Source organism: Silurus aristotelis (genome assembly GCF_946808225.1).
Source record: "Silurus aristotelis genome assembly, chromosome: 29".
Lineage (NCBI taxonomy): Eukaryota > Metazoa > Chordata > Actinopteri > Siluriformes > Siluridae > Silurus > Silurus aristotelis.
The window spans coordinates 6,048,006-6,071,616 of NC_139602.1; the positions used below are offsets into that span (position 1 = coordinate 6,048,006).

The 23,611-nt window shown below is 42.3% G+C and overlaps 3 protein-coding genes across 6 annotated transcripts in view; 2 read left to right on the top strand and 1 right to left on the bottom strand.

The window, feature by feature from the left end:
* The window catches only part of LOC310722558 (E3 ubiquitin/ISG15 ligase TRIM25-like), a 36,846-nt gene extending 14,927 nt beyond the window's left edge, over window positions 1-21,919 (top strand). The window contains exons 3-7 of one of the 4 annotated variants that reach the window (XM_083535130.1): window positions 17,577-17,819; window positions 17,999-18,182; window positions 18,316-18,372; window positions 18,497-18,891; window positions 21,591-21,919. In XM_083535130.1, the coding sequence (XP_083391256.1) occupies window positions 17,577-17,819; window positions 17,999-18,182; window positions 18,316-18,372; window positions 18,497-18,717 (705 nt within the window). In that variant the 3' untranslated portion in view covers window positions 18,718-18,891; window positions 21,591-21,919. Of the gene's footprint in view, window positions 1-17,343; window positions 17,820-17,998; window positions 18,183-18,315; window positions 18,373-18,496; window positions 18,896-21,567 lie in introns of those variants that run through there. The other 3 variants (XM_083535128.1, XM_083535129.1, XM_083535131.1) reach the window with 3 other exon arrangements.
* The window catches only part of LOC310722600 (uncharacterized protein), a 1,041,764-nt gene that overhangs the window by 970,238 nt on the left and 47,915 nt on the right, over window positions 1-23,611 (top strand). The window lies entirely within an intron of this gene.
* LOC310722537 (tripartite motif-containing protein 16-like) lies at window positions 13,775-17,377 on the bottom strand. Its single transcript, XM_083535102.1, has 6 exons — window positions 16,671-17,377; window positions 16,309-16,404; window positions 15,915-16,157; window positions 14,824-15,004; window positions 14,634-14,690; window positions 13,775-14,467 (listed from the first exon to the last, which is right to left on the bottom strand). The coding sequence occupies exons 1-6, from the start codon at window positions 17,259-17,261 to the stop codon at window positions 13,929-13,931; spliced, it is 1,707 nt and encodes a 568-aa protein (XP_083391228.1). The 5' UTR covers window positions 17,262-17,377; the 3' UTR covers window positions 13,775-13,928.

Below are 23,611 nucleotides of genomic sequence, written 5' to 3' on the forward strand. Positions count from 1 at the left end.
TTGTGGTGGGTCGTTTCTTATCCCAGAGGTCTCTCATGTCTGTGTTACCTTCTGGTTCTCCCTTTTAGTTATGCTGCCATAGCGAGTCCCAACTGCACAGTGTCCTTAACTTTTATACAATTATACAATATTCCCACTTGCCTCTGGATGGTGTTCTCTTCGTTTGGAGGCCACTCTGTGCAGCTGGGGATGGTTTCTCATCAGGGCCCTGGGGTTCAATGAAATTCCGGAGTAAGAACGGGAGCTTTGAGGATGGATTAGGATTGTAGTTAATGTCAACAGTCTGCTAAACTGACTTAGGACTACAGTTTGCTTCTGATCATCATCACTGTACCCCACAACATCGTTTATCTGTAATAAATGGTCATTTGGTGCAACCCAGATGAGAATGGGGTTTCACTTGAGTCTGGTTCCTCTCAAGGTTTTTTCCTTATGCCATCTTGATTCGCCACAGTTGCCACCGGCTTGTTCATCAGGGACAAACTCACACTTATTAAGAACATCTTATTCATTCTTATCACCACATTATCTGTGTAAAGCTGCTTTGAGACAATGTTCATTGTTAAAAGTGAATTGAATTGTATTAAATCTAAGTTTAAGTCTGTGTCTAAGGCATGCTTTACAATTGTGTGTCTCCAAATTTGTGCAAACAGTTTTGGGGAAAAATCACATATGGCTGAAAATGTCAGGTGTCCTAATACTTTTGCAATATCAGAACAACCCCAAAGCAACAAAAGTTTGAAAAACGTAAAGGTTATTAAAATAAAACAGTTGGAGTAAGTGTATGCAATGAATTTGGTTCACTGATAACAGTTCAGTATAATTCAATGATTCAGTATGATTGGGTACAAATAGTGTATCTGGGAGCAAAGATGTGCAGAGCATGTCTGAACATGATCCAGAAATGTCACCCCCCTCTCTGGGCCAAAGCTCTTTTAAAATGTAATGAGGCAAATGGAAATCTGTTCTTTGGTAAAACTAATTAAAACCTTTTAATTTCTTTTTGAAAGTAATTCTCACCACATCCTCCGGATTAAGGAGGAGAAGGACTATCTGGCTTGTTATCAGTGCTCAGTTGTGATCATATGGGGCTGCATTAGTGCCTGTGGAATGGGCAGCTTGCACATTTGGAAACGCTTCATAAATGCTCAATGGTTTATCTACAGTTTTTAGAGCAACAAATGCTTCATTCCAGAAAATGTGTTTTTCAGGGAAGGCCTTGTATATTTAAGCAAGACAATGATAACTGCATCTAGTACAATAACATGACCTCGTAGTAGAAGAGTGCTGAATTGACCTGCCTAAAATCTAGAACTTTCTCCATTTAAATTCATTGAAAGACTAAATATAAATTATGAAAAGACTTTTGGGAATAATTGAATACATATTCATGGACAAAAATATATTAAAACTTACATAATTGATTCTGATCGAGTTTAAACCAGAACAGAAGCCCTTGTTGGCCCTGATGGCCTTCCACAAGTAAAATATATACCAAATAAGATAATATTTTTATTTTATTTTTTGCTCATTGTTTACTCACTGATATAGAAATATCTGGTCATGTGACCAAATATCTTACCTATAACCATGTTCGCATGATGGCAGAACATCATATGACTCACTGCCAATATATATCTTCATCTGTTCAAAGGTTCATTACTTTGTGTTCTTGTGTTTCACCCATCGTTAAGTAAAGCTGTGATTTCTGAGGGATCACTGTAGAATTTTATCACAGTTTAAAAATACGAATAGAAATTCTTGAAGTCTAAGAAGCATCCAATGAACCTGTAAGCTTTATATTCATCCTGTAAATGTGGAGGTAGTGCACCTTTATTTCTTGAAGAAAATGTGATCATATGTACTGTATACATATACTTCACTTTATAAACCTAAAATTTTACCAGAATCTTGAGGAATTCTGCCAGAAGGAATTCATTAACATCCCTCAACATGGTAAGAGGATCCGTGCCTGATAATCTGAGGGAAGTTTTAAAGCTGTGAGAGAGTGAAGTCGAGGTGGTGGTCTTCATTCCTGAGCACCAAATCACTGCACCGTTAAAAATGAACTGCTGATGGGAATGGGTTTGTTTTAGAGCTGAGAAACTCTAGTGGGCTTAAATGTCTGATTTGTTTTGGGTTTAACCATTTTATTTCTGTCTCCACAGCTGAGAACGTTCAGATCTTTCTCTCAGAAACAAAAAACAGAGACAAATTTCCACTACTACACACACACGCGCGCACACACACACACACACACACACACACACACACACTTCACATAAATATATCCTGTGGTTAATATCTAATGTTCCTATTGTTCATGTGTATGGATTTCTGTGATCTGACTCTGGATCCCAACACAGCTTTTCTTCAACCCAGCCATTAGGAAGGCACAAGCCAGTGCACTCATAGTGCCGGTCCCAAGCCCGGATAAATGGGGAGGGTTGCGTTAGGAAGGGCATCCAGCGTAAAACATGTGCCAAATCAAATATGCAGGTCACGATTAAGAATTTCATACCGGATCGGTCGAGGCCCGGGTTAACAACGACTGCCACAGGTATCGTTAGCTGACAGGGTACCAGTGGCTACTGTTGGCCGAAGGAGGAGAAGGAGAGGAGGAAGACGTCTACAGAGACAGCAGGAAAAGGAGAAGTGTAGGAGAGTGGAGGTTCGGGTTGGTACTTTAAATGTTGGCACTATGACTGGAAATAGGAGAGAGAGAGCTGATATGATGGAGAGGAGAAAGGTAGATATGTTGTGTGTTCAGGAGACCAAGTGGAAAGGGAGTAAGGCCAGGAAAATTGGAGGTGCGTTTAAACTGTTCTATCATGGTGTGGATGGAAAGAAAAATGGTGTAGGGGAGATTCTATAGGAAGAGTACAGTAAGAGTGTAGTGGAGGTGAAGAGAGTTTCTGATAGGGTAATGAACGTGAAGCTGGAAGTTGATGGGATGATGATAAATGTCATCAGTGCCTATGCTCCACAAGTCGGCTGTGAGATGGAGGAGAAGGAAAGATGCTGGACTGAATTAAATGAAGTGGTAGATGGTGTACTTAGAAATGAACGATTGGTGATTGGGCAGACTTTAATGGGCATGTGGGTGAAGAGAACAGAGGTGATGAGGAGGTTATGGGTAGGTATGGCCTAAAGGAGAGGAATGTGGAAGGGCAGATGGTGGTAGATTTTGCTAAAAGGATGGAAATGGCAGTGGTGAATACTTATTTCAAGAAGAAGGAGGATCATAGGGTAACGTATAAGAGTGGAGGAAGGTGCACACAGGTGGACTATGTGCTATGCAGGAGATGCAACCTGAAGGAGATTGGAGACTGTAAAGTGTTGGCAGGGGACAGTGTAGCTAGACAACATCGGATGGTGGTCTGTAGGATGTTTTGGAGGTGAAGAAGAAGAGAAGGAGAGTGCAGACTGAAAGAAGAATAAGATGGTGGAAACTGAAGGCGGAAGTGTGAGGTTCAGGGAAGAGGTCATACAGAGGCTCAGTGGTGGTGAAGAGGTGCTGGATGATTGGGCAACTACTGCAGGAGTGATGAGGGAGGCAGCTAGAAAAGTACTTGGTGTGACATCGGGAAATAGAAAGAAAGACAAAGAGACGTGGTGGTGGAATGAGAAAGTGCAGGAGAGCATAAGGGGAAAGAGGTTAACAAAACAGAAGTGGGATCGACAGAGTGATGAGAAAAGTAGGCAGGAGTACAAGGAGATGCAGCAACAGGTAAAGAGGGATGTTGTGAAAGCCAAGGAAAAGGCATATAAGGAGCTGTATAAGAGGTTGAACACTAAGGAAGGAGAAAAGGATTTGTACCGATTGGCCAGGCAGAGGGACCGAGCTGGGAAGGATGTGTTGCAAGTTAAAGCAATAAAGGATGGAGATGGAAATGTGTTGACTAGTGAGGAAAGTGTGTTGAGAAGGTAAAGGGAGTACTTTGAGCAGCTGATGAACAAGGAAAATAAGAGAGAGAGAAGGTTGGATGATGTGGAGTAAATAAAGCAGGAAGTGAATAGGATTAGTAAGGAGGAAGTGAGAGCAGCGATTAAAAGGATAAAGAGTGGAAAGTCGGTTGGACCAGATGACATACCGGTAGAAGCATGGAGATGTTTAGGAGAGATGCAGTGGAGGTTTTTAACCAGATTGTTTAACAAGATTCTGAAAGGTGGGAGGATGCCTGAGGAATGGAGAAGGAGTGTGCTGGTACCGATCTTTAAGAACAGGGGAGATGTGCAGACCTGCAGTAACTACAGGGGAATACAGTTAATCAGTCACACCATGAAGTTATGGCAAAGAGTAGTGTAACAGTATTAGCATTTAATGTCCCATTGAGCTGTGTCCAAGCGTGCTCTTTTGCGCCATCTACTGGTAGATTATAGCGGGTACAATTGTTTATGTTTGGGTTTCTGCCCGAGCCCATTTTTGCTGAGACACATGCTATCTGCAGGCTGTAGCTGCCGGTTAGCACCACTAAGAATAAAAGAAACGTGAAAATTTGAGATAAAATTAAGAATTAAGAGAGAAAGAAGATAGAGAAGAAGATAAAAGATTATTTAGCGCCTCCGGGATGTCAGCTCACGAGGTTTGTGTTCTTTAAATGTTTTTTCTGTGATTAATGTCTTATCAACAAAGTTGTAACATTGGATAAGAACAAGCTCTGATATCTTGTTTTTTTTTGTTGTTTTCTTTTGTGAGCAGTTCTCACGGGTTGTCAAGATCAGAATAAAACCTGTTTTATGACTCTACATCGTGCGTTCGTTGATCCTTGAGGGTGCTACAGTGAGAACTCCCGTCTGCTGAGCGCGGGTAGATAACGAGCAACAGGTGCCACCATCAGCCACGGCGATGCACAGCAAGGAAGGAGCCACCACTGGAAGGTCCAGGTGCCCTGAAAAATAAGTGTTGCCCCGGTTAAACGACTAATTTGAATTCTTCTACAAGAGAGAGAGAAAAATGGACTGTTAAAGGAATTAAGACTAATCTCTCTCTATTGATGAACAACGCAAAATACTGGAATATTTTTTTTTATTGTTTAGATTTCTACTGATAAGTAACCTGCACATTCAGTGGATTTCAGTAAGTACCAGAAGATTAATATTCTGGCTTGGTAAAGATATTTAATAGTGTTTTGTAGTTACAGTTATTTAAATCTTGACTTTAAGTTATATCTAAAGAGTTATAACTCTGCTTCAAGGTTACAACAGTAAGCTAAAATAAGATCAACATTCATTCACTCATTACCAAATCGAATTGTAGCTGCTTCATTAAATTCTGCACTTAAGACTAAGTTATAAATAAAAATTAAATAGAATAAATAAAAACTCCAACAATGGCAGAGCATGAGGTTAATCCAGAAGTAAATGAAGATGGTAATGTGGAACAACCTCATACAGACAAGGAATTACAAGCAGCAGAAGGCACAGCTGATGATGTCTCTACTACCTCACAAAGAGCACGGAGAAGCCAAAGAGTCCGTACACTGACGGAAAAGGGCCAAGAACTCCACAAGGAGCTCGTAGAGAAGGCTGCATGTCGTTTCAGAGGACACTACGAGAAGTGGGAAGCTGCTGTTAAAGACGCTAAAGGAGCCATAGATGATAAGTACTCAGAGGATCTGCTACAGGACCATGTCTCCAAGGTTTCAAATGCTTCTGAGGGTGTGAATGCTGCCTATGTTGAGTTGAGACGCATTGAATCTCCAGATAATGAGACAAGACGGAGAATGGATACATGTGAAGCCATAACAAAGACAATTATCGGAGCAGTAGCAAAGTGCTCTAACCCAAGTAAATCTGAAGTTCAAGGAGATGAAAGCTGGAAAGAAACTGAGCCTATATCTAAGTTAGTAGCCTCAGACAAGATGAGTGTAAAGTCACACCACACTAAGCTCTCTTCTCGCTCAAGGGTCTCCTCTAGAAACTCCAGCAGGCTTTCAGCCAAAAGACAAGATGCAGCTGCTGATGTTGCAGCAAATGAAGCTGCTCTGCAAGTTCTGCTTGAACAAGAAACTCATATGAAGGAAATCGAAAGACAAGAAGCGGAAATAGCACAAAGACAGAGAGCTCTAGAAGCTAAGCGCAGAGAAGTAGAGCGACTTGAGACAATAAAAAGGCTAAATGCAGCAAAGGCTCGACAGCAGATGTATGAACAAAGTGAATGTTCAGATGAAGAGATATACAGCCTACTTCACCGCAGTCCTGCCAAAAACAATGATGTCAAGTCTGAAAACAATGACTCACATTGCAAACGGTGTTCTTCACCGCAAATTATGACACCTCAACGAGAAGTGAACACGACAGATCTGGTCAAAGCATTTGCAGAGTCTCTTAGTGTAAGCCGTCTTCCGGTACCAGAGCCAACAATATTCAGTGGCGATCCTATTAGATATAATGATGGGAAGATTTCCTTTCAAACTCTGATTGACAGGAAAAATATACCAGTTGAAGAGAAGACTTATTACCTGAGAAAGTATGTAAGTGGGCCTGCAAAGAAGGCAATAGAAGGCTACTTTCCGCTTGGCACAGAATCAGCATACTATGCAGCATGGTCAGTTCTCAAAGAGAGGTATGGCAATCCCTTCCTCGTAGCTAAGGCCTATCGAGACAAACTCGATGCATGGCCAAAGATAAGCTCTAAAGACAGTATGGAGCTTCAGGCATTTGCTGACTTCCTCTGCTGCTGCAAGACAGCCATGTTACAAATGAAGGGGCTTGAAGTGTTCAATGACTGCAATGAAAACCAAAAAATGCTTGCAAAACTCCCAGATTGGCTCACTTCAAGATGGAATAGAAAGGTTATGGAAGTGCAAGAGGAAAACCACACCTTCCCGAGCTTCAGCCAATTTGTGGACTTCATCTCACGGGAAGCCAAAATTGCCTGTAACCCTATAACATCTCTTTTCGCTCTGAAACCAATTGAAATTGAAAGTACAAAAACGCCAAAGAACAAAGGCTATGGAGCAAAGGTACTGGCAACTAACTTAAATGAAAGATCTGTCAGTACTAGTTGTGCGTACTGTGAGAAGTTGGGTCACAGCCTACTTAATTGCTGGAAGTTCATGAGTGAGAGTATTCATGAGAGACTAAATTTTGTTCAAGACAAGAAGTTATGCTTTGGCTGTCTAAAGTCTGGTCACCACTCCAAGGATTGTGAAAGCAGAGCCACCTGTGATACATGCGATAAAAAACATCCAACATGTCTTCATGATAACCGTACCAGAGAAGAAAGAACAAGAAAAAATCAAACCAGCATTGACAGGACAAGACAAAGAAACCCAGACACTTTACAAGATGATACCGTCACACCAACAACGAGCGAAGCAACATCTAACAGAGTCGCACAGAATGTTGATGACACTCACACATCCTCCATTGTTCCAGTATGGGTGTCAGCTGAAGGCAAGCCAGAGCATGAAGTTCTTGTGTACGCGCTCCTTGATACGCAGAGCGACACAACCTTTATTCTCGAAGAAACAACACAAGCTCTGCATATTAAAGGTAAATCAGCTCAGCTAAGGCTTACCACCATGTCATCAAGAAACACAGTTGTGTCGTGTCGCAAGCTCTCAGGTCTACAAGTAAGAGGATTTTATTAAAATAAGACAATTTCCCTACCAGTAACATATGCAAGGGACTTCATACCTGCAAACCGAGATCACATTCCAACCCCTGGAACAGCCAAGGCATGGCCTCATCTTGAAGGCATTGCGGAGGAGATCGCTCCACTACAAAGCTGTGATATTGGCCTACTGATTGGCTACAACTTCCCCCAAGCACTTGTTCCTCGTCAAGTTGTGTCAGGAAACGAAAATCAGCCGTTCGCACAAAGGACTGATCTGGGATGGAGTATTGTGGGTTATGGCAATCCATGTCTTGATTATGGAGATCCTTTTGGAGTAAGTCATCAAGTCATTGTGAAGGAAGTGGTGCCGGATATTCAAACCTCCTCAAACATCACCAACAAGGTTCACTATGTTTTCAGAACTCAAATAAAGGAAATGATCTCCCCTACAGAGGTCCTGAAAATGTTGGAATCTGACTTTGTTGAGAAGTTCCCAGAAGATGTAAACATTTCTCAAGAAGATCTCAGATTTCTAGCAAAGATAAGGAAAGGCATTAGACACAAGGAGGATGGCCATTTTGAGATGCCACTCCCATTCAAGAGTGAAAGGCCTAACCTGCCAGATAACAAGGCATGTGCTATTCATCGCCTCAAATGTTTAGGAAAAAAGCTCAAGAGGAACAAGCAGTACTACATGGACTACAAGAAGTTCATGGATGAGATAATAGCCCTTGGGGATGCTGAAAGAGTACCAGAGCAAGACATCGACAAGAGACCAGCTTGGTACATCCCACACCATGGGGTGTATCATCCCCAAAAACCCGGAAAGATTCGCGTTGTCTTTGACGCCTCCGCCAAGTTCAGAGGCACCTCACTAAATGACCATCTCCTGACTGGTCCAGAGCTAACAAACACCCTGCTTGGAGTCTTGTGTCGCTTCCGAAGAGGCCCAGTGGCTTTAATGTGTGATATTGAACGCATGTTCCACCAGTTTCATGTGAATGCTCTTGTGGTGGGAGAACGGAGACCTCGAAACTCCATTCACTGTCTACCGAATGAAAGTACACTTATTCGGCGCAGCGTCCTCTCCAGGTTGCGCAAACTATGGCCTCAAACACCTCGCAGCTGAAGGAGAAGGAAGTTTTGATGAAGAAACCATCAAGTTCATCAAAACTAACTTCTATGTCGATGATGGACTAGGAAGTGTCGACACTGAAGATCAAGCAATACAGCTTGTCAATGAAGCACGCAAGCTCTGCAGGATGGGCAACCTTCGGCTGCATAAGTTCATCTCAAACAGCACCCAAGTTCTAGCTTCGCTTCCAAAGGAAGAATGTGCTGTAGTTGCCAAAGATCTAGATATGGCACTTGGTGAAGTGCATATGGAGAGGGCACTTGGCGTACAATGGTGTGTGGAATCAGACCAATTCCAGTTCCGAGTGGTTGTTAAGGAAAATCCACTCACCCGAAGAGGAGTATTATCCACAGTCGCCTCTGTGTTCGATCCATTTGGGTTTGTGTCGCCTTTCATTTTGCTAGGAAAGCAAATCTTGCAACAAATGTACAGAGATAAGCTCAGCTGGGATGATAGCTTACCTGACAGTCTTCGACCTCAGTGGGAGTCTTGGCTGCGGGACCTGGGAAACCTGGCAGATGTAAAGATTTGCAGATGCTACATTCCTTCAAACTTCAAGGCACAACACTATGAACTGCATCATTTTTCCGACGCAAGTGCGTCTGGATATGGCATGTGCACCTATCTGAGAGCAGTAAGCACATCTGGTGAAATTTACTGCACCTTGGTGATGGGAAGATTGAGAGTTCCACCATCCAAAGTCACAACTATAACACGTCTAGAGTTGTCAGCGGCCGTTGTTGCTGTTCGTACCGGTGACATGCTAAAAAAGGAATTGGGAATAGAAATCTCAGAAGAAAGGTACTGGACTGACTCTAAAGTGGTGCTCGGCTATATCAGTAATGAGGCCAGAAGGTTTCACGTGTTTGTTGCAAACCGTGTCGAACGCATCAAACAAAGTACAGAGTCAACACAATGGTGGTATGTAACTTCCAAAGACAATCCGGCAGACCACGCCTCAAGAGGCCTTACAGCAGAAAAACTTGTAGCTTCAAACTACTTCTCTGGCAGAAGGTCATAACCAGTAGTGTACTCAAGGTGGGAGAGTTATCAAACAGTGACCCAGAGGTCAGGAAAGTTCAAGTCCACACGATACAAGCAGAAGAACAAAGGTCACCGTTAGATCGGCTTCAGAAGTTTTCCGACTGGTTGAGAATGATTAAAGCTGTGGCCAGACTCAACCGCTATGTTAAAGAAGCAAAGGATCACAAGAAGTCATGTAACATGGTTAACCTACAAGAGCGAAAAGAAGCAGAGGTAACCATAATAAAGATGGTCCAAGCAGCAGCATTTACTCAGGAGATAAAAACCTTACAACATCATGAGGTGATGCAGACCAAAAACAGGGTCAGCAAGTTATGTCCATTTCTCGACAACCAAGGCATTCTTCGGGTAGGCGGACGCTTAACACATGCTGCTTTGCATCCTGATGTCAGACATCCTGTGATCCTGCCAAGAAACAGTCATGTGTCTACATTACTCGTCAAACATTATCACGAGAAGACATACCATCAAGTAAGAGGGATCACGATGAACGAGCTGCGAGCTAACGGATACTGGATACTTGGATGCAGTAAGATTGTTTCATCTTACATCTATAAATGTTTAAAATGCAGAAGATTCAGAAGGTGCACAGAGCAGCAGAAGATGGCAGACCTCCCGGAGGATAGGATGGAAACTACACCACCATTCACCTACTGTGGAATAGACTGCTTCGGTCCTTTTTACGTCAAGGATGGCCGCAAGGAGTTAAAGCGTTATGGATTGTTAATCACCTGCATGTGCTCCAGAGCAGTACATCTTGAGATGCTTGATGATCTATCAACGGATTCCCTCATCAACTCTTTACGTGCATTCATAGCCATAAGAGGTACAGTTCGGCAGATAAGATGTGATCAAGGCACGAACTTTGTCGGCACCAGAAATGAGTTTGCTGAAGCATTCAAGGAAATGGATCAAGCAAAGCTGGAAAAACTGGACTGCGAGTTTCTCATGAACACCCCAGCGTCAAGTCACATGGGCGGTGTCTGGGAAAGACAAATCCGCACCATAAGAAGTGTACTCACGTCAGTCCTGGATCAATCAAGCAAACAACTCGACAGCTCTTCTCTAAGGACATTCTTGTATGAGGTAATGGCAGTCATCAATAGCAGGCCATTGACTACTGACCAACTGTGTGATCCATCAAACCCAGAACCTTTAACGCCAAACCACATACTGACCATGAAGTCAACAATCATCTCTCCACCTCCAGGAAGGTTTGTAAAGGAAGATCTTTATCTTCGTAAGAGGTGGCGTCGTGTTCAACTCCTCGCCAACACCTTCTGGACAAGGTGGAAAAAGGAGTATTTGTTAAACCTTCAAGGTAGACAGAAGTGGACCAAGGAGCATAGAAATGCTAAGGTTGATGATGTTGTTCTCCTGAAGGACGAGATAACTCCACGCAGCCAGTGGAAATTGGCGAAGATCACTGAAGTCTACCCTGGAAAGGATGGAATAGTGAGGAAGGTAAAATTGTTAACGAGTGATCAAAACCTGGACGAAGAAGTAAAACGTACCTCGAAACCCGTTAATCTGGAAAGGCCCATTCAGAAGATAGTCGTTCTGATGGAGGCAGAAGAAGATTCTCAACCTCGCTCTGCCTAAAATGTAGTTCATATTCTTTAATTCATAAGCTATTCATTAGTCATATTTGATAATTTGTTCTTTAAAAATCACAAGTGATTGGTGGGAGTGTAACAGTATTAGCATTTAATGTCCCATTGAGCTGTGTCCAAGCGTGCTCTTTTGCGCCATCTACTGGTAGATTATAGCGGGTACAATTGTTTATGTTTGGGTTTCTGCCCGAGCCCATTTTTACTGAGACACATGCTATCTGCAGGCTGTAGCGGCCGGTTAGCACCACTAAGAATAAAAGAAACGTGAAAATTTGAGATAAAATTAAGAATTAAGAGAGAAAGAAGATAGAGAAGAAGATAAAGGATTATTTAGCGCCTCCGGGATGTCAGCTCACGAGGTTTGTGTTCTTTAAATGTTTTTTCTGTGATTAATGTCTTATCAACGAAGTTGTAACATTGGATAAGAACAAGCTCTGATATCTTGGGGTTTTTTTGTTGTTTTCTTTTGTGAGCAGTTCTCACGGGTTGTCAAGATCAGAATGAACCCTGTTTTATGACTCTACATCGTGCGTTCGTTGATCCTTGAGGGTGCTACAAGTAGTGAAAGCCAGGCTGAGAGAAGAGGTGACCATCTGTGAGCAACAGTATGGTTTCATGCCAAGGTAGAGCAAAACAGATGCCTTATTTGCTTCGAGAATGTTAATGGAGAATTAAAGAGAAGGACAGAAGGAATTGCATTGTGTATTTGTGGATTTAGAGAACGCATACGACAGGGTGCCGAGAGAAGAGTTGTGGTATTGTATGAGGAAGTCAGGTGTGTCAGTGAAGTATGTGAGGGTGGTGCAGGACATGTATGAGGACATTGTGACAGCAGTGAAGTGTGCAGTAGTAACGACAGACTGGTTCAGGGTGAGGGTTCGACTACATCAAGGATCGGCCCTGAGCCCTTTCCTGTTTGCAGTGGTGATGGACAGGTTGACGGACGAGGTCAGACAGGAGTCTCCCTGGACTATGATGTTTGCGGATGATATTGTGATTTGTGGTGAGAGTAGTGAGCAGGTTGAGAAGAGCCTGGAGAGGTGGAGGTACACGCTGGAGAGAAGGGGAATGAAAGTCAGTAGGAGTAAGACAGAGTACATGTGTGTGAATGAGAGGGAGGGCAGTGGAGGGGTGCAGTTGCAGGGAGAAGAGGTGGAGTTCAGGTACCTGGGGTCAACAGTGCAAAGTAATGGAGAGTCTGTTAGAGAAGTGCAGGCAGGGTGGAGTGGGTGGAGAAGAGTGACAGGAGTGATTTGTGATAGTAGGGTATCTGCAAGAATGAAAGGGAAAGTTTATAGGAGTGTGGTGAGACCTGAGATGTTGTATGGATTAGAGACAGTGGCATTGAGTAAAAGACAGGAGGTGGAGCTGGAGGTAGCAGAGCTGAAGTTGTTAAGGTTTTCATTGGGAGTGATGAGGATGAACAAGATTAGAAATGAGTTTATTAGAGGGACAGTGCATGTTGGACGTTTTGGAGACAAGGTGAGGGAGGCGAGATTGAGATGGTTTGGACATGTGCAGAGGAGGGACATGAGTTATATTGGCAGGAGAATGCTGAAGATGGCGCCACCAGGAAGGAGGAAAAACGGAGGCCAAAGGAGGAGGTTTATGGATGTGGTGAGGGAAGACATGCAGGTAGTTGTTGTGAAAGAGGCAGATGTAGAGAACAGGGTGGTATGGAGACGTATGATCCACTGTGGCGACCCCTACTGGGAGCAGCCGAAAGAAGAAAAAGAAGAAGATTTGTGCTTTTCTTCAGTTTACAAAATGAATTGACGTATGGATGGTTTTGTGGTTTGGAATTCACTACGTCACCTCACAGTGAAAATGTTACATTACATGCAATGATGAACTCATTCATCTTTGTATCTCCACATCGTGACACACCGACTTTTTTATATGAGCTCAAAACTTCAAAATTTGTCAATAAATCAAAAGCAAAGGAAACCAACAAAAACAGCATCAAATTTTCTAGGTCCACTTACACAAGGTTATTTAAGGAACTCACCAGGTAGGTTTTTGCAAACATTCTTGGATCTTCTATGGAGATCAAATCCTTCTATCTCTTCATGTAATTCAAGGTGGACTCTATGACATTGAGATCAGGGCACTGTGGGGCTCAAACCCACCCAAATCACTTCCAGGACTCCTTGTTCTTTTTTATGTTAAAGAAATTTCTTAATGACATTGGCTATACAGCATGTTTGCTATCCGACTGTATTGCTCCACATTGAGGACACCATTAATCCTGACCAAATCCCCAACTCAATTCCAGTTCATTAATTAAGTGGCCAGACCATGAATAGCGAGTTCTACTACAGGTTTTAAGGCGTCTCAGGGAGGACATTCAGCAAAAAAGACAGAACTACAATACAGTTCGTCTCGATCCTTTTTTAAACACCACCACGTACACAGACATTTTAAGGTGTAAAATAGATTTATATATTTTACCAAAGCATAATTATCATTTTTAAATCAGATTTTTACAATGATACAAACAAATCACTTTTTTATTTATTTCCTAGCACATGTTTCTTTCAGCTCCAAATTACAGACCATAAAACACCAACTATTATTCTTTCGGACTGCACAACCTTATAGATGATCCTAGTTTACACATGTACAACCAGAATCCAGCATATAGAGGCTGAGTGAATGTGGTGTGGAGTCTGTGGAGGAGCTTCATCGTATCAGAGACGCTGTAGAAGGACAGAGTTCCTGCACTGTGATCCACATACACTCCTATTCTGGAGGAAGATGGAACTTTGAGATCAGTTTTAACGTTGTTGTGCCAGAAATAAACAAAAGAACTACAACACTGCAGACTCCAGGACTGATTGTTGTGTCCAAACGCACACTCATCACCCCATCCTTTCCTTCTAATATCTTTATATGAGACTGATATTAACAGATTACCATCACTGCTCCACTCCACCTCCCAGTAACAGCGTCCACACACACTCTCTTTACTCAACACCTGACAGTAGTCAAATCTCTCTGGATGATCAGAGTACGGCTGCTCTCTCTCACTGCGTGTCACCACTTTGTTCTTCTCAGACAGAATGAGATTATAATTTACTGTGTTGGGATCCAGAGTCAGATCACAGAAATCTAAACACATGAACAACAGAAACATCAGATATTAATCACAGAATATTTATGTAAAGTGTGTGTGTGTGTGTGTGTGTGTGTGTGTGTGTGTGTGTGTGTGTGTGTTTGTGTGTGTGTGTGTGTGTGTGTGTGTGTGTGTGTGTGTTTGTGTGTGTTGTACACATACATTTCAGAAACTCGTTCCTGCTTGTTGGTTCTGAGAGTAAAATCTGAATGTTCTCAGCTGTAAAAAAAAAAGAAATAAAATGGATTGATTTTACAAAAAAAAAAGACATTTGGGTAAATCATTGCTTGTGTGTGGATCAGAAATGTGTGTAGATCACATGATGCACTTTATCAGGAACGGATCCTCTTACCATGTTCACGGATTTTGATCAATTCCTCCTGGCAGAATTCCTCAAGTCTCTTTTTCAGGTCAGAGAGAGATTTCCTCACTGCATCAAATGAGATATTGACATTGATGCTGAGTGAATCTTCACACACATCAGCTGGAACATTTGGTCTGTCGGTTTTGGGACTCTCTGGAGAGGCTAAAACCTGCATACAGCAATTAGAAATAAAATGAAGTGAAGGAATGCAATAATTGTAAAGTTTTATATAGAATCTTATAACAGATTCTTTTTATAATCTAAAATTATGGGGATTCTTAAAGTCTAAGAAACATCCAATGAAGCTGTAACCTTCATATTCCTCCTGGAAATGTGGATGTTAGGTTAGGTCAACTTTATTATCCCCGAGGGGCAATTTGTTTCACAGCCAGCAGAATCCATACACAAAACCCAAACACACAGCAACAAACAGTACAGAGAGGAAAATATATATATATATATATATATATATATATATATATATATATATATATATATATATATATATATATATATATATATATATATGTATGTATAATATCTACGTGAAGAAGGTAACAACATAAAATGTTTCTGCAAGGGATTGCTGGAATCTCTTAACATTAACTCGGCCTTCCTCAGAGTCCTTGCTTTATGCACACTGTTTAAATCAATCAGGTTGGTGCCGACAATCTTACCACACACTTTAACAATACCCTGAAGTCTATTTCTATTTTTCAGATTAAGCGATCCATACCAACACACAAATATAAAAGTAATAACTGACTCAATAAAACAAGAATTAAACATTTTCATAAAAGTGCTATCCACGTTAAAACCACAGTTTCCTTAAAAAATACATACACTGGTGGGCTTTTTTACAAACAGCATCCACATGAGCCCCAAAAGTAAACTTTTCATCTATTATGGTACCAAGATATTTAAAATGATGTACAATCTCAACAGCATGATCATTGATAACCACAGGAGAGATGGCTGTACAGTTCTCCCTAAATTCTACAATCAGCTCTTTAGTTTTTAATACATTAATGTCATTAGCAAACTTATAAGTATAGATGTAATGTACCTTTTATATGTACCTTTATTTCCTGGAGGAAATGGATGTGATCGTGTGTGTGTGAAAGCTGCTCCAGCTCAGTGATTCTCCTCTGAAGATCAGAAATCTCCTGCTCCAGTTGCTCCAGGAGTCGTTCAGCTCGACTCAGTTCAGCCTTCTCCTGATCTCTGATCAGCTCCGTCACCTCCGAGCGCTTTTTCTCTATGGAGCTGATCATCTCAGTAAAGATCTTTTCACTGTCATCAACAATTGTCTGTGCACTGAGCTGTTAAGATACACACACACATACACACACAGGAACACACACACACACACACACACACACACACACTCTCTCTCTTACTGGGACTCTAAATGACTCGATGTCCATGTTGTGTGTGTTTCTAGGAGCAGCTCTGTCTCTGCTCACTGCTCACCTTTATAATGTTCACATCCTGTTTCAGCTCCTGCACCTTCTTCTGCTTCTCCTGGATTCTCTGCTGGAATTTCATCTGCTCCTCCTTCAGCTCAGTCTGAGGACAAATAAAATACATATTATAGTTGATGGTGTATGAGATGATAAAGACTGTGGTGAGACCTGCTATGTTGTATGGTTTAGAGACAGTGGCATTGAGTAAAAGACAGGAGGTGGAGCTGGAGGTAGCAGAGCTGAAGATGCTGAGATTTTCATTGGGAGTGACGACGATGGACAGAATTAGAAACAACCAATGTTTGTGATTTTAGGTGAATAATGTAACTTCTATGAACAGACTGAATATATCAGACCTGCATTTCTCACCTGTTGTTCAGTTCTGTAGGCTTTAACTGAGACGGTGTCGTGGCTTCTGTGTTCATCCGTCATACACAGATAACAGATGAAGTTTTGGTCGGTACGACAGTAGATCTTCAACACTTCATCATGCTCAAAACAGATCTTCTCTTGTAGATTTCCAGACGCTTCGATTAATGGGTGTTTCTTTAGACCAGCAACTTCATAATGCGGTTTCAGATGAGTTTCACAAAAGGAGGCCAGACACATCAGACAGGACTTGACAGCTTTGTGTTTCCTTCCGCTACAGAAATCACATTCCACATCTCCAGGTCCAGCGTAACAGTGAGCAGAAGAAGCAGCTCGGACTTCAGTCTTCTTCAGTTTCTTCACCACTTCAGCCAGCATGTTGTTTCTGTGTAGAACAGGCCTTGGAGTGAACGTGTGTCTGCACTGAGGGCAGCTGTAGACCCCCTTCTGATCCTCCTGATCCCAGCAGTCATTAATACACACCTTACAGAAACTGTGTCCACACTGGATAGCCACTGGATCCTTTAGGAGATCCAGACACACTGGACAACTGAACTGATCCTGATCTACTGAAATACTGGCCTCTGCCATTTTCTGCACTTTGCACACTGAGGAAAAAAGAGATAGAAAAAGAGCGAGAAAGACTGGAGTTTCGTTTTCTCCTAAATGAAAGTCACTTCCTGGTGTTGTGAATGTGAGAGAGAGAAAAGAGGAGGAGCTCAGAGACAGAGTTCATAAACATTAACCATTTCATGAACAGAGTTGCTTCTGAGACAAAATAAACCCTGCAAACTGTCTCACAAACTTCATTCATCTAAACAACCAGGGATCTTCTGCTGTGTGTGTGTGTGTGTGTGTGTGTGTGTGTGTGTGTGTGTGTGTGTGTGTGTGTGTGTGTCCTAACAGCTCAGTGCACAGACAGCAGTAGATGACAGTGAGAAGATCTTTACTGAGATGATCAGCTCCATGGAGAAAAAGCGCTCGGAGGTGACGGAGCTGATCAGAGATCAGGAGAAGGCTGAACTGAGTCGAGCTGAACGACTCCTGGAGCAACTGGAGCAGGAGATTTCTGATCTTCAGAGGAGAATCACTGAGCTGGAGCAGCTTTCACACACACACGATCACATGCATTTCCTCCAGGAAATAAAGGTACATTACATCCACATTTCCAGGAGGAATATGAAGGTTACAGGTTCATTGGATGTTTCTTACACTTCAAGAATCCCCATAATTTTAGATTATAGAAAGAATCTGTTATAAGATTCTATATAAAACTTTACAATTATTGCATTCCTTCACTTCATTTTATTTCTAATTGCTGTATGCAGGTTTTAGCCTCCAGACATCAGAGTCTGAAAACTGACAGACCAAATGTTCCAGCTGATGTGTGTGAAGATTCACTCAGCATCAATGTCAACATCTCATTTGATGCAGTGAGGAAATCTCTCTCTGACCTGAAAAAGAGACTTGAGGAATTCTGCCAGGAGGAATTGATCAAAATCCATGAACATGGTAAGAGGATCCGTTCCTGATAAAGTGCATCATGTGACCACACACATTTCTGATCCACACACAAGCAATGATTTACCCAAATGTCTTTATTTTTTGGTTGTAAAATCAATCCATTTTATTTCTTTATTTACAGCTGAGAACATTCAGATTTTACTCTCAGAACCAAAAAGCAGGGATGAGTTTCTGAAATGTATGTGTACAACACACACACACACACACACACACACACACATACACACACACACACACACACACACACTTTACATAAATATTCTGTGATTAATATCTGATGTTCCTGTTGTTTATGTGTTTAGATTTCTGTGATCTGACTCTGGATCCCAACACAGTAAATTATAACCTCATTCTGTCTGAGAAGAACAAAGTGGTGACACGCAGTGAGACAAAGCAGCCGTACTCTGATCATCCAGAGAGATTTGACTCCTACTGTCAGGTGTTAAATAAAGAGAGTGTGTGTGGACGTTGTTACTGGGAGGTGGAGTGGAGCGGTAAGAGTAATGTGTTCATATCAGTCTGATATAAAGACATCAGAAGGAAAGGATGGAGTGATGAGTGTGTTTCTGGACTCAACAATCAGTCCTGGAGTCTGGAATGTTTTTCTTCTTCTGTTAATTTCTGGCACAACAATGTGAAAACTGATCTCAAAGTTCCATCATCCTCCAGAATAGGAGTGTATGTGGATCACAGTGCAGTAAGTGCAGTAAGACTCGCGGCGGCGGTCTGTGTGTTTACATCAACGCGGAATGGTGTAGGAACTCTGTGCTTGTTTCTACCAACTGCTCATCGCTGCTGGAGTTTATTGTTGTGAGATGTAGACCTTTTTATTTACCACGGGAATTCACCCCCGCTATTGTGCTCGGAGTGTACATACCACCTAGCGCTAATGCTAAGGAAGCGCTCAGTGTGCTCTACGGGACCATTAGTGAACTTCAAAACACACACCCTGACGGATTGTTTATAGTCGGCGGAGATTTTAATCATGCAAATCTCAGGACTGTGCTTCCCAAATTCTATCAGAATGTGGACTTTTGCAACCAGAGGAGAAAACACGCTGGATGTTGTTTACACAAACATTGCATGCGTGCATTGATGACGTGACTGTCTCCAAGACCATCACTACACGCTCCAACCAGAAGCCATGGATGACTGCCAAGGTGCGTGCGCTGTTAAAAACAAGAGACTCTGCCTTCAGAGCAGGGGACAAGATGGCCTTGAAAACAGCAAATGCCAAACTGTCCCGTGCCATCAGAGAGGTAAAGCGTGCACCCGCCAAGAGAATCCATGGCCACTTCCAGGACAGCGGAGACACCCGGCGCATGTGGCAGGGCATCCAGGCGATCACGAATTCCAAGACACCACCACCTGCTTGTGACTGTGACGCCTCCCTCCCAGATGCGCTGAACGACTTCTACGCCTGGTTCAAGGTGCAGAACAACGTGGTGGCGAGGAAGACCATCCCTCCTCCCAGTGACCAGGTGCTCTGTCTAACCACAGCTGAAGTGAGGAAAACTCTATGCAGAGTTAATCCACGGAAGTCTGCTGGATCAGACAACATCCCTGGCAGAGTGCTCAGGGAATGTGCAGAACAGCTAGCGGATGTCTTTACCGACATCTTCAACATCTCCCTGAGCAGCGCCACTGTTCCTACGTGCCTCAAGACGACGACCATCATTTCTGTGCCAAAGAAGTCTTCTGTCTCCTGCCTCAATGACTATCGTCCCGTTGCACTCACAGCCATCATGATGAAGTGCTTCGAGAGGCTCATCATGAGGCACATAAAGACCCAGCTCCCACCCGCACTGGACCCCATGCAGTTCGCGTATCGTCCAAACCGCTCCACGGACGATGCCATCTCCATAACCCTCCATCTGGCCCTCACCCATCTGGATAACAAAGACTCTTATGTATGGATGCTGTTCATAGACTTCAGTTCAGCATTCAACACAATTATTCCTTAGCACCTGATCGAGAAGCTGAGCCTACTGGGCCTGAACACCTTCCTCTGCAACTGGATCCTGGACTTCCTGACTGAGAGACCTCAGTCAGTATGGATCGGGAACAGCATCTCCAGCACCACCACACTGAGCACTGGAGCCCCTCAGAGCTGTGTGCTTAGTCCACTGCTGTTCACTCTGCTGACTCATGACTGTGCACCAACGCACAGCTCGAATCATATCATCAAGTTTGCCGATGACACGACCGTGGTGGGTCTCATCAGCAAGAACGACGAGTCAGCATACAGAGAGGAGGTGCAACGGTTAACAGCCTGGTGTGGATCCAACAACCTGTCTCTGAACGTCGACAATACTAAAGAGATGGTTGTTGACTTCAGGAGAACACAGAGTGACCATTCTCCACTGATCATCGATGGATCCTCAGTGGAGATCTTCAAGAGCACCAAATTCCTTGGTGTTCATCTGGCGGACAACCTCACCTGGTCACTTAACACCAGCTCCATCACCAAGAAAGCCCAGCAGCGTCTCCACTTCCTGAGAAGGCTGAGGAAAGCTCATCTCCCTCCCCCCATCCTGACCATGTTCTACATATGGACCATCGAGAGCATCTTGAGCAGCTGCATCTCCGCCTGGTTTGGGAACTGCACCGTCTTGGATCGCAAGACCCTACAGAGAATAGTGAGGACAACTAAGAAGATCATCAGAGTCTCTCTCCCCTCTATCATAGACATTTACACCACACGCTGCATCCGCAAAGCATACAGCATTGTGGACGACCACACACACCTGTCTCATACACACTTCACCCTCCTACAATCAGGGAAACGGTTCCGAAGCATTCGGGCTGTCACATCAAGACTGTGCAACAGTTTTTTCCCGCAAACCATCAGGCTCCTCAACAAACATCTGAACTGAACTCACTCACTCACACACACACACTCACACACTCACACACACACTTACACACAACTGTGTGACTGATCTGTACAACTGGACTCAACAGTTTATTTTAATTACTGCTATTGTTGAATTGCACAATTCTGTTTACATTTTTCTGCTATTGTAGTATTGCCCAATTCTGTCTACATTTTACTGCTACTGTGCACCTTATTCTGTCACGACAGGTTTTACTGGCGGAGCTATTGCTGTTTTTATTTTTATATTTTGTGTATTGTGTATTGTCCTGCACTGTCCTGTGTTGTCTTGCACTGTCTTTTGTTGTCTTTTGCACTGTTTGCACCAGTTGCACACATGCACTTTATGTGGCGAGGATCTTAGTTCTTGGCCCCGTGTTCTTCTGTTCTGTGACTGTTGTTTTATGTTGTTTTATGTAGCACCTGGGTTCAGGAGGAATGTTGTTTCATTTCACTGTGTACTGCATCAGCTATATATGGTGTAAATGACAATAAAAGCTTCTTGACTCTTGACTCTTGAGGAACTCTTGATGTAAATACGATGAAGCTCCTCCACAGACTCCACACCACATTCACTCAGCCTCTATACGCTGGATTCTGGTTGTACAAATGGAAATCAGGATCATCTATGAGGTTGTGCAGTCCAAAAGAATAATAGTTGGTGTTTTATGGTCTGTAATTTAGAGCTGAAAGAAACATGTGCTAGGAAATAATTAAACAAGTGATTTGTTTGTATCATTGTAAAAATCAGATTTAAAAATGATAATTATGCTTTGGTAAAATATATAAATCTATTTTACACCTTAAAAAATGTCTATGTACGTGGTGGTATTTAAAAAAGGATCGAGACGAACTGTATTGTAGTTCTGTCTTTTTTGCTGAATGTCCTTCCTGAGACGCTTAAAAACCTGGCAGTAGAACTCGCTATTCATGGTCTGGTCACTTAATTAATAAACTGGAATTGAGTTGGGGATTTGGTCAGGATTAATGGTGTCCTCAATGTGGAGAAATACAGTCAGATAGCAAACATGCTGTATAGCCAATGTCATTAAGAAATTTCTTCAACGTAGAGAAGAACAAGGAGTCCTGGAAGTGATTTGGGTGGGTTTGAGCCCCACAGTGCCCTGATCTCAATGTCAGAGAGTCCGTCTTGAATTACATGAAGAGATAGAAGGATTTGATCTACATTGAAGATCCAAGAATGTTTGGAAGAACCTACCTGGCGAGTTCCTTCAATAACCTTGTGTAAGTGGACCTAGAAGAATTAATGCTGTTTTTACAGGTAAAGGTGCTCACACAAAATATTGATTTGATTTGGATTTTGTTTGTTTCCTTTCCTTTTGATTTACTGACAAAAATAAACTATTAACAATTTTTTAAAAGCATTTTAACTTTGCAGTATTGTCTTACGTCTACCTAAAACCTTTGCACAATGCCGTATATTTATTGTTTCTGTAAACATAAAAAAAAAAAAACGTCATCAGAATTCACAGACACGTGTAAATACAAGTACCCACTGCGAGTGCAACAAGCTTCAAAGTTCTTTTGTACTCAACACAAAACGTCAGTGAATAAAAGTCTTGAATCCAAAGTTCTTCGTTCGACTGTTTAATCATGAATCTCAAAACATTAAAAATAAAAACTTAGGACCTTTTCTTACAAATTAAGGGTGCAGTTCTGTGTAGGTCAAAAGACTGTGTTGCTCCAAAGTCCAATGGCTTCTGACTGTTTCGCAGGGTTCTATTTCTTTCATACTAAATCTAACAGCCAATCAAATACATTATACTAGATCACTGACTAACTGTTTACATTCCAATTTCTACGTTTCATTTGCAACACAGGTTTTTCTCAGATTTTACAAACTAAACTCAAAATATTATTACTTCCATAAAAATGGCTTCAACATAATTGACTAGGCCTTAACATATTCATTATCAACTTAAATTTAAACTAAAGTCATTTACACTTTTACATTGAACACTTTCTCAATTCCCAAGATAGTATTTAAAGGTAAACATTAACTGGTAAGTATTAACAACTAAATACTTCTCACAGACTATTTAACTGGTAATTTCTATTCTATTCAAGACTTTCTCTTCTATCATCAGTCTTCTCCCCGCAACAAACAAAGATTAATTATGGGTCTTTGAATGATGCTGGTTTTTGTACGAACTTCAGCACTTCGGACAACGTCTTGGGAGTCAGGCATCACCCTCATGATTCTGCCTAACATCCAGGAGTTTCTTGTCAGGAACGAATCTGCGATGAGAACAACATCTCCAACCCTGAAACTTCTCTTTAAGCCAATCCATTTTTGCCATTCATGCAGAAGCGGTAGGTATTAGTGAGTCCACCTTCGCCAGAACAGATCCGCCATATATTGTATTTGTCTCCAGCACCGGTGGGCGTAGATATCATCCTTAGCAAACACACCAGGTGGAAAAATAGTCTGTGTTCTCAACGCAGATAATTCAGCCTCAGAGGCTCGAGGTCATTGGGGTGATCGGTGTACATGGTAAAGGTCTCCCATTGATGAGACTCT

Bases quoted from the DNA above. Each gene is read 5' to 3' on its own strand.
- LOC310722537 (XM_083535102.1), bottom strand. From the start codon at position 17,261: ATGGCAGAGGCCAGTATTTCAGTAGATCAGGATCAGTTCAGTTGTCCA. The intron at 16,158-16,308 runs GTGAGCAGTGAG...GTATCTTAACAG, and splicing joins AGGATGTGAACATTATAAAG to CTCAGTGCACAGACAATTGT. The intron at 14,468-14,633 runs GTATGTGTACAA...TCATGTGTTTAG, and splicing joins CAGGAACGAGTTTCTGAAAT to ATTTCTGTGATCTGACTCTG.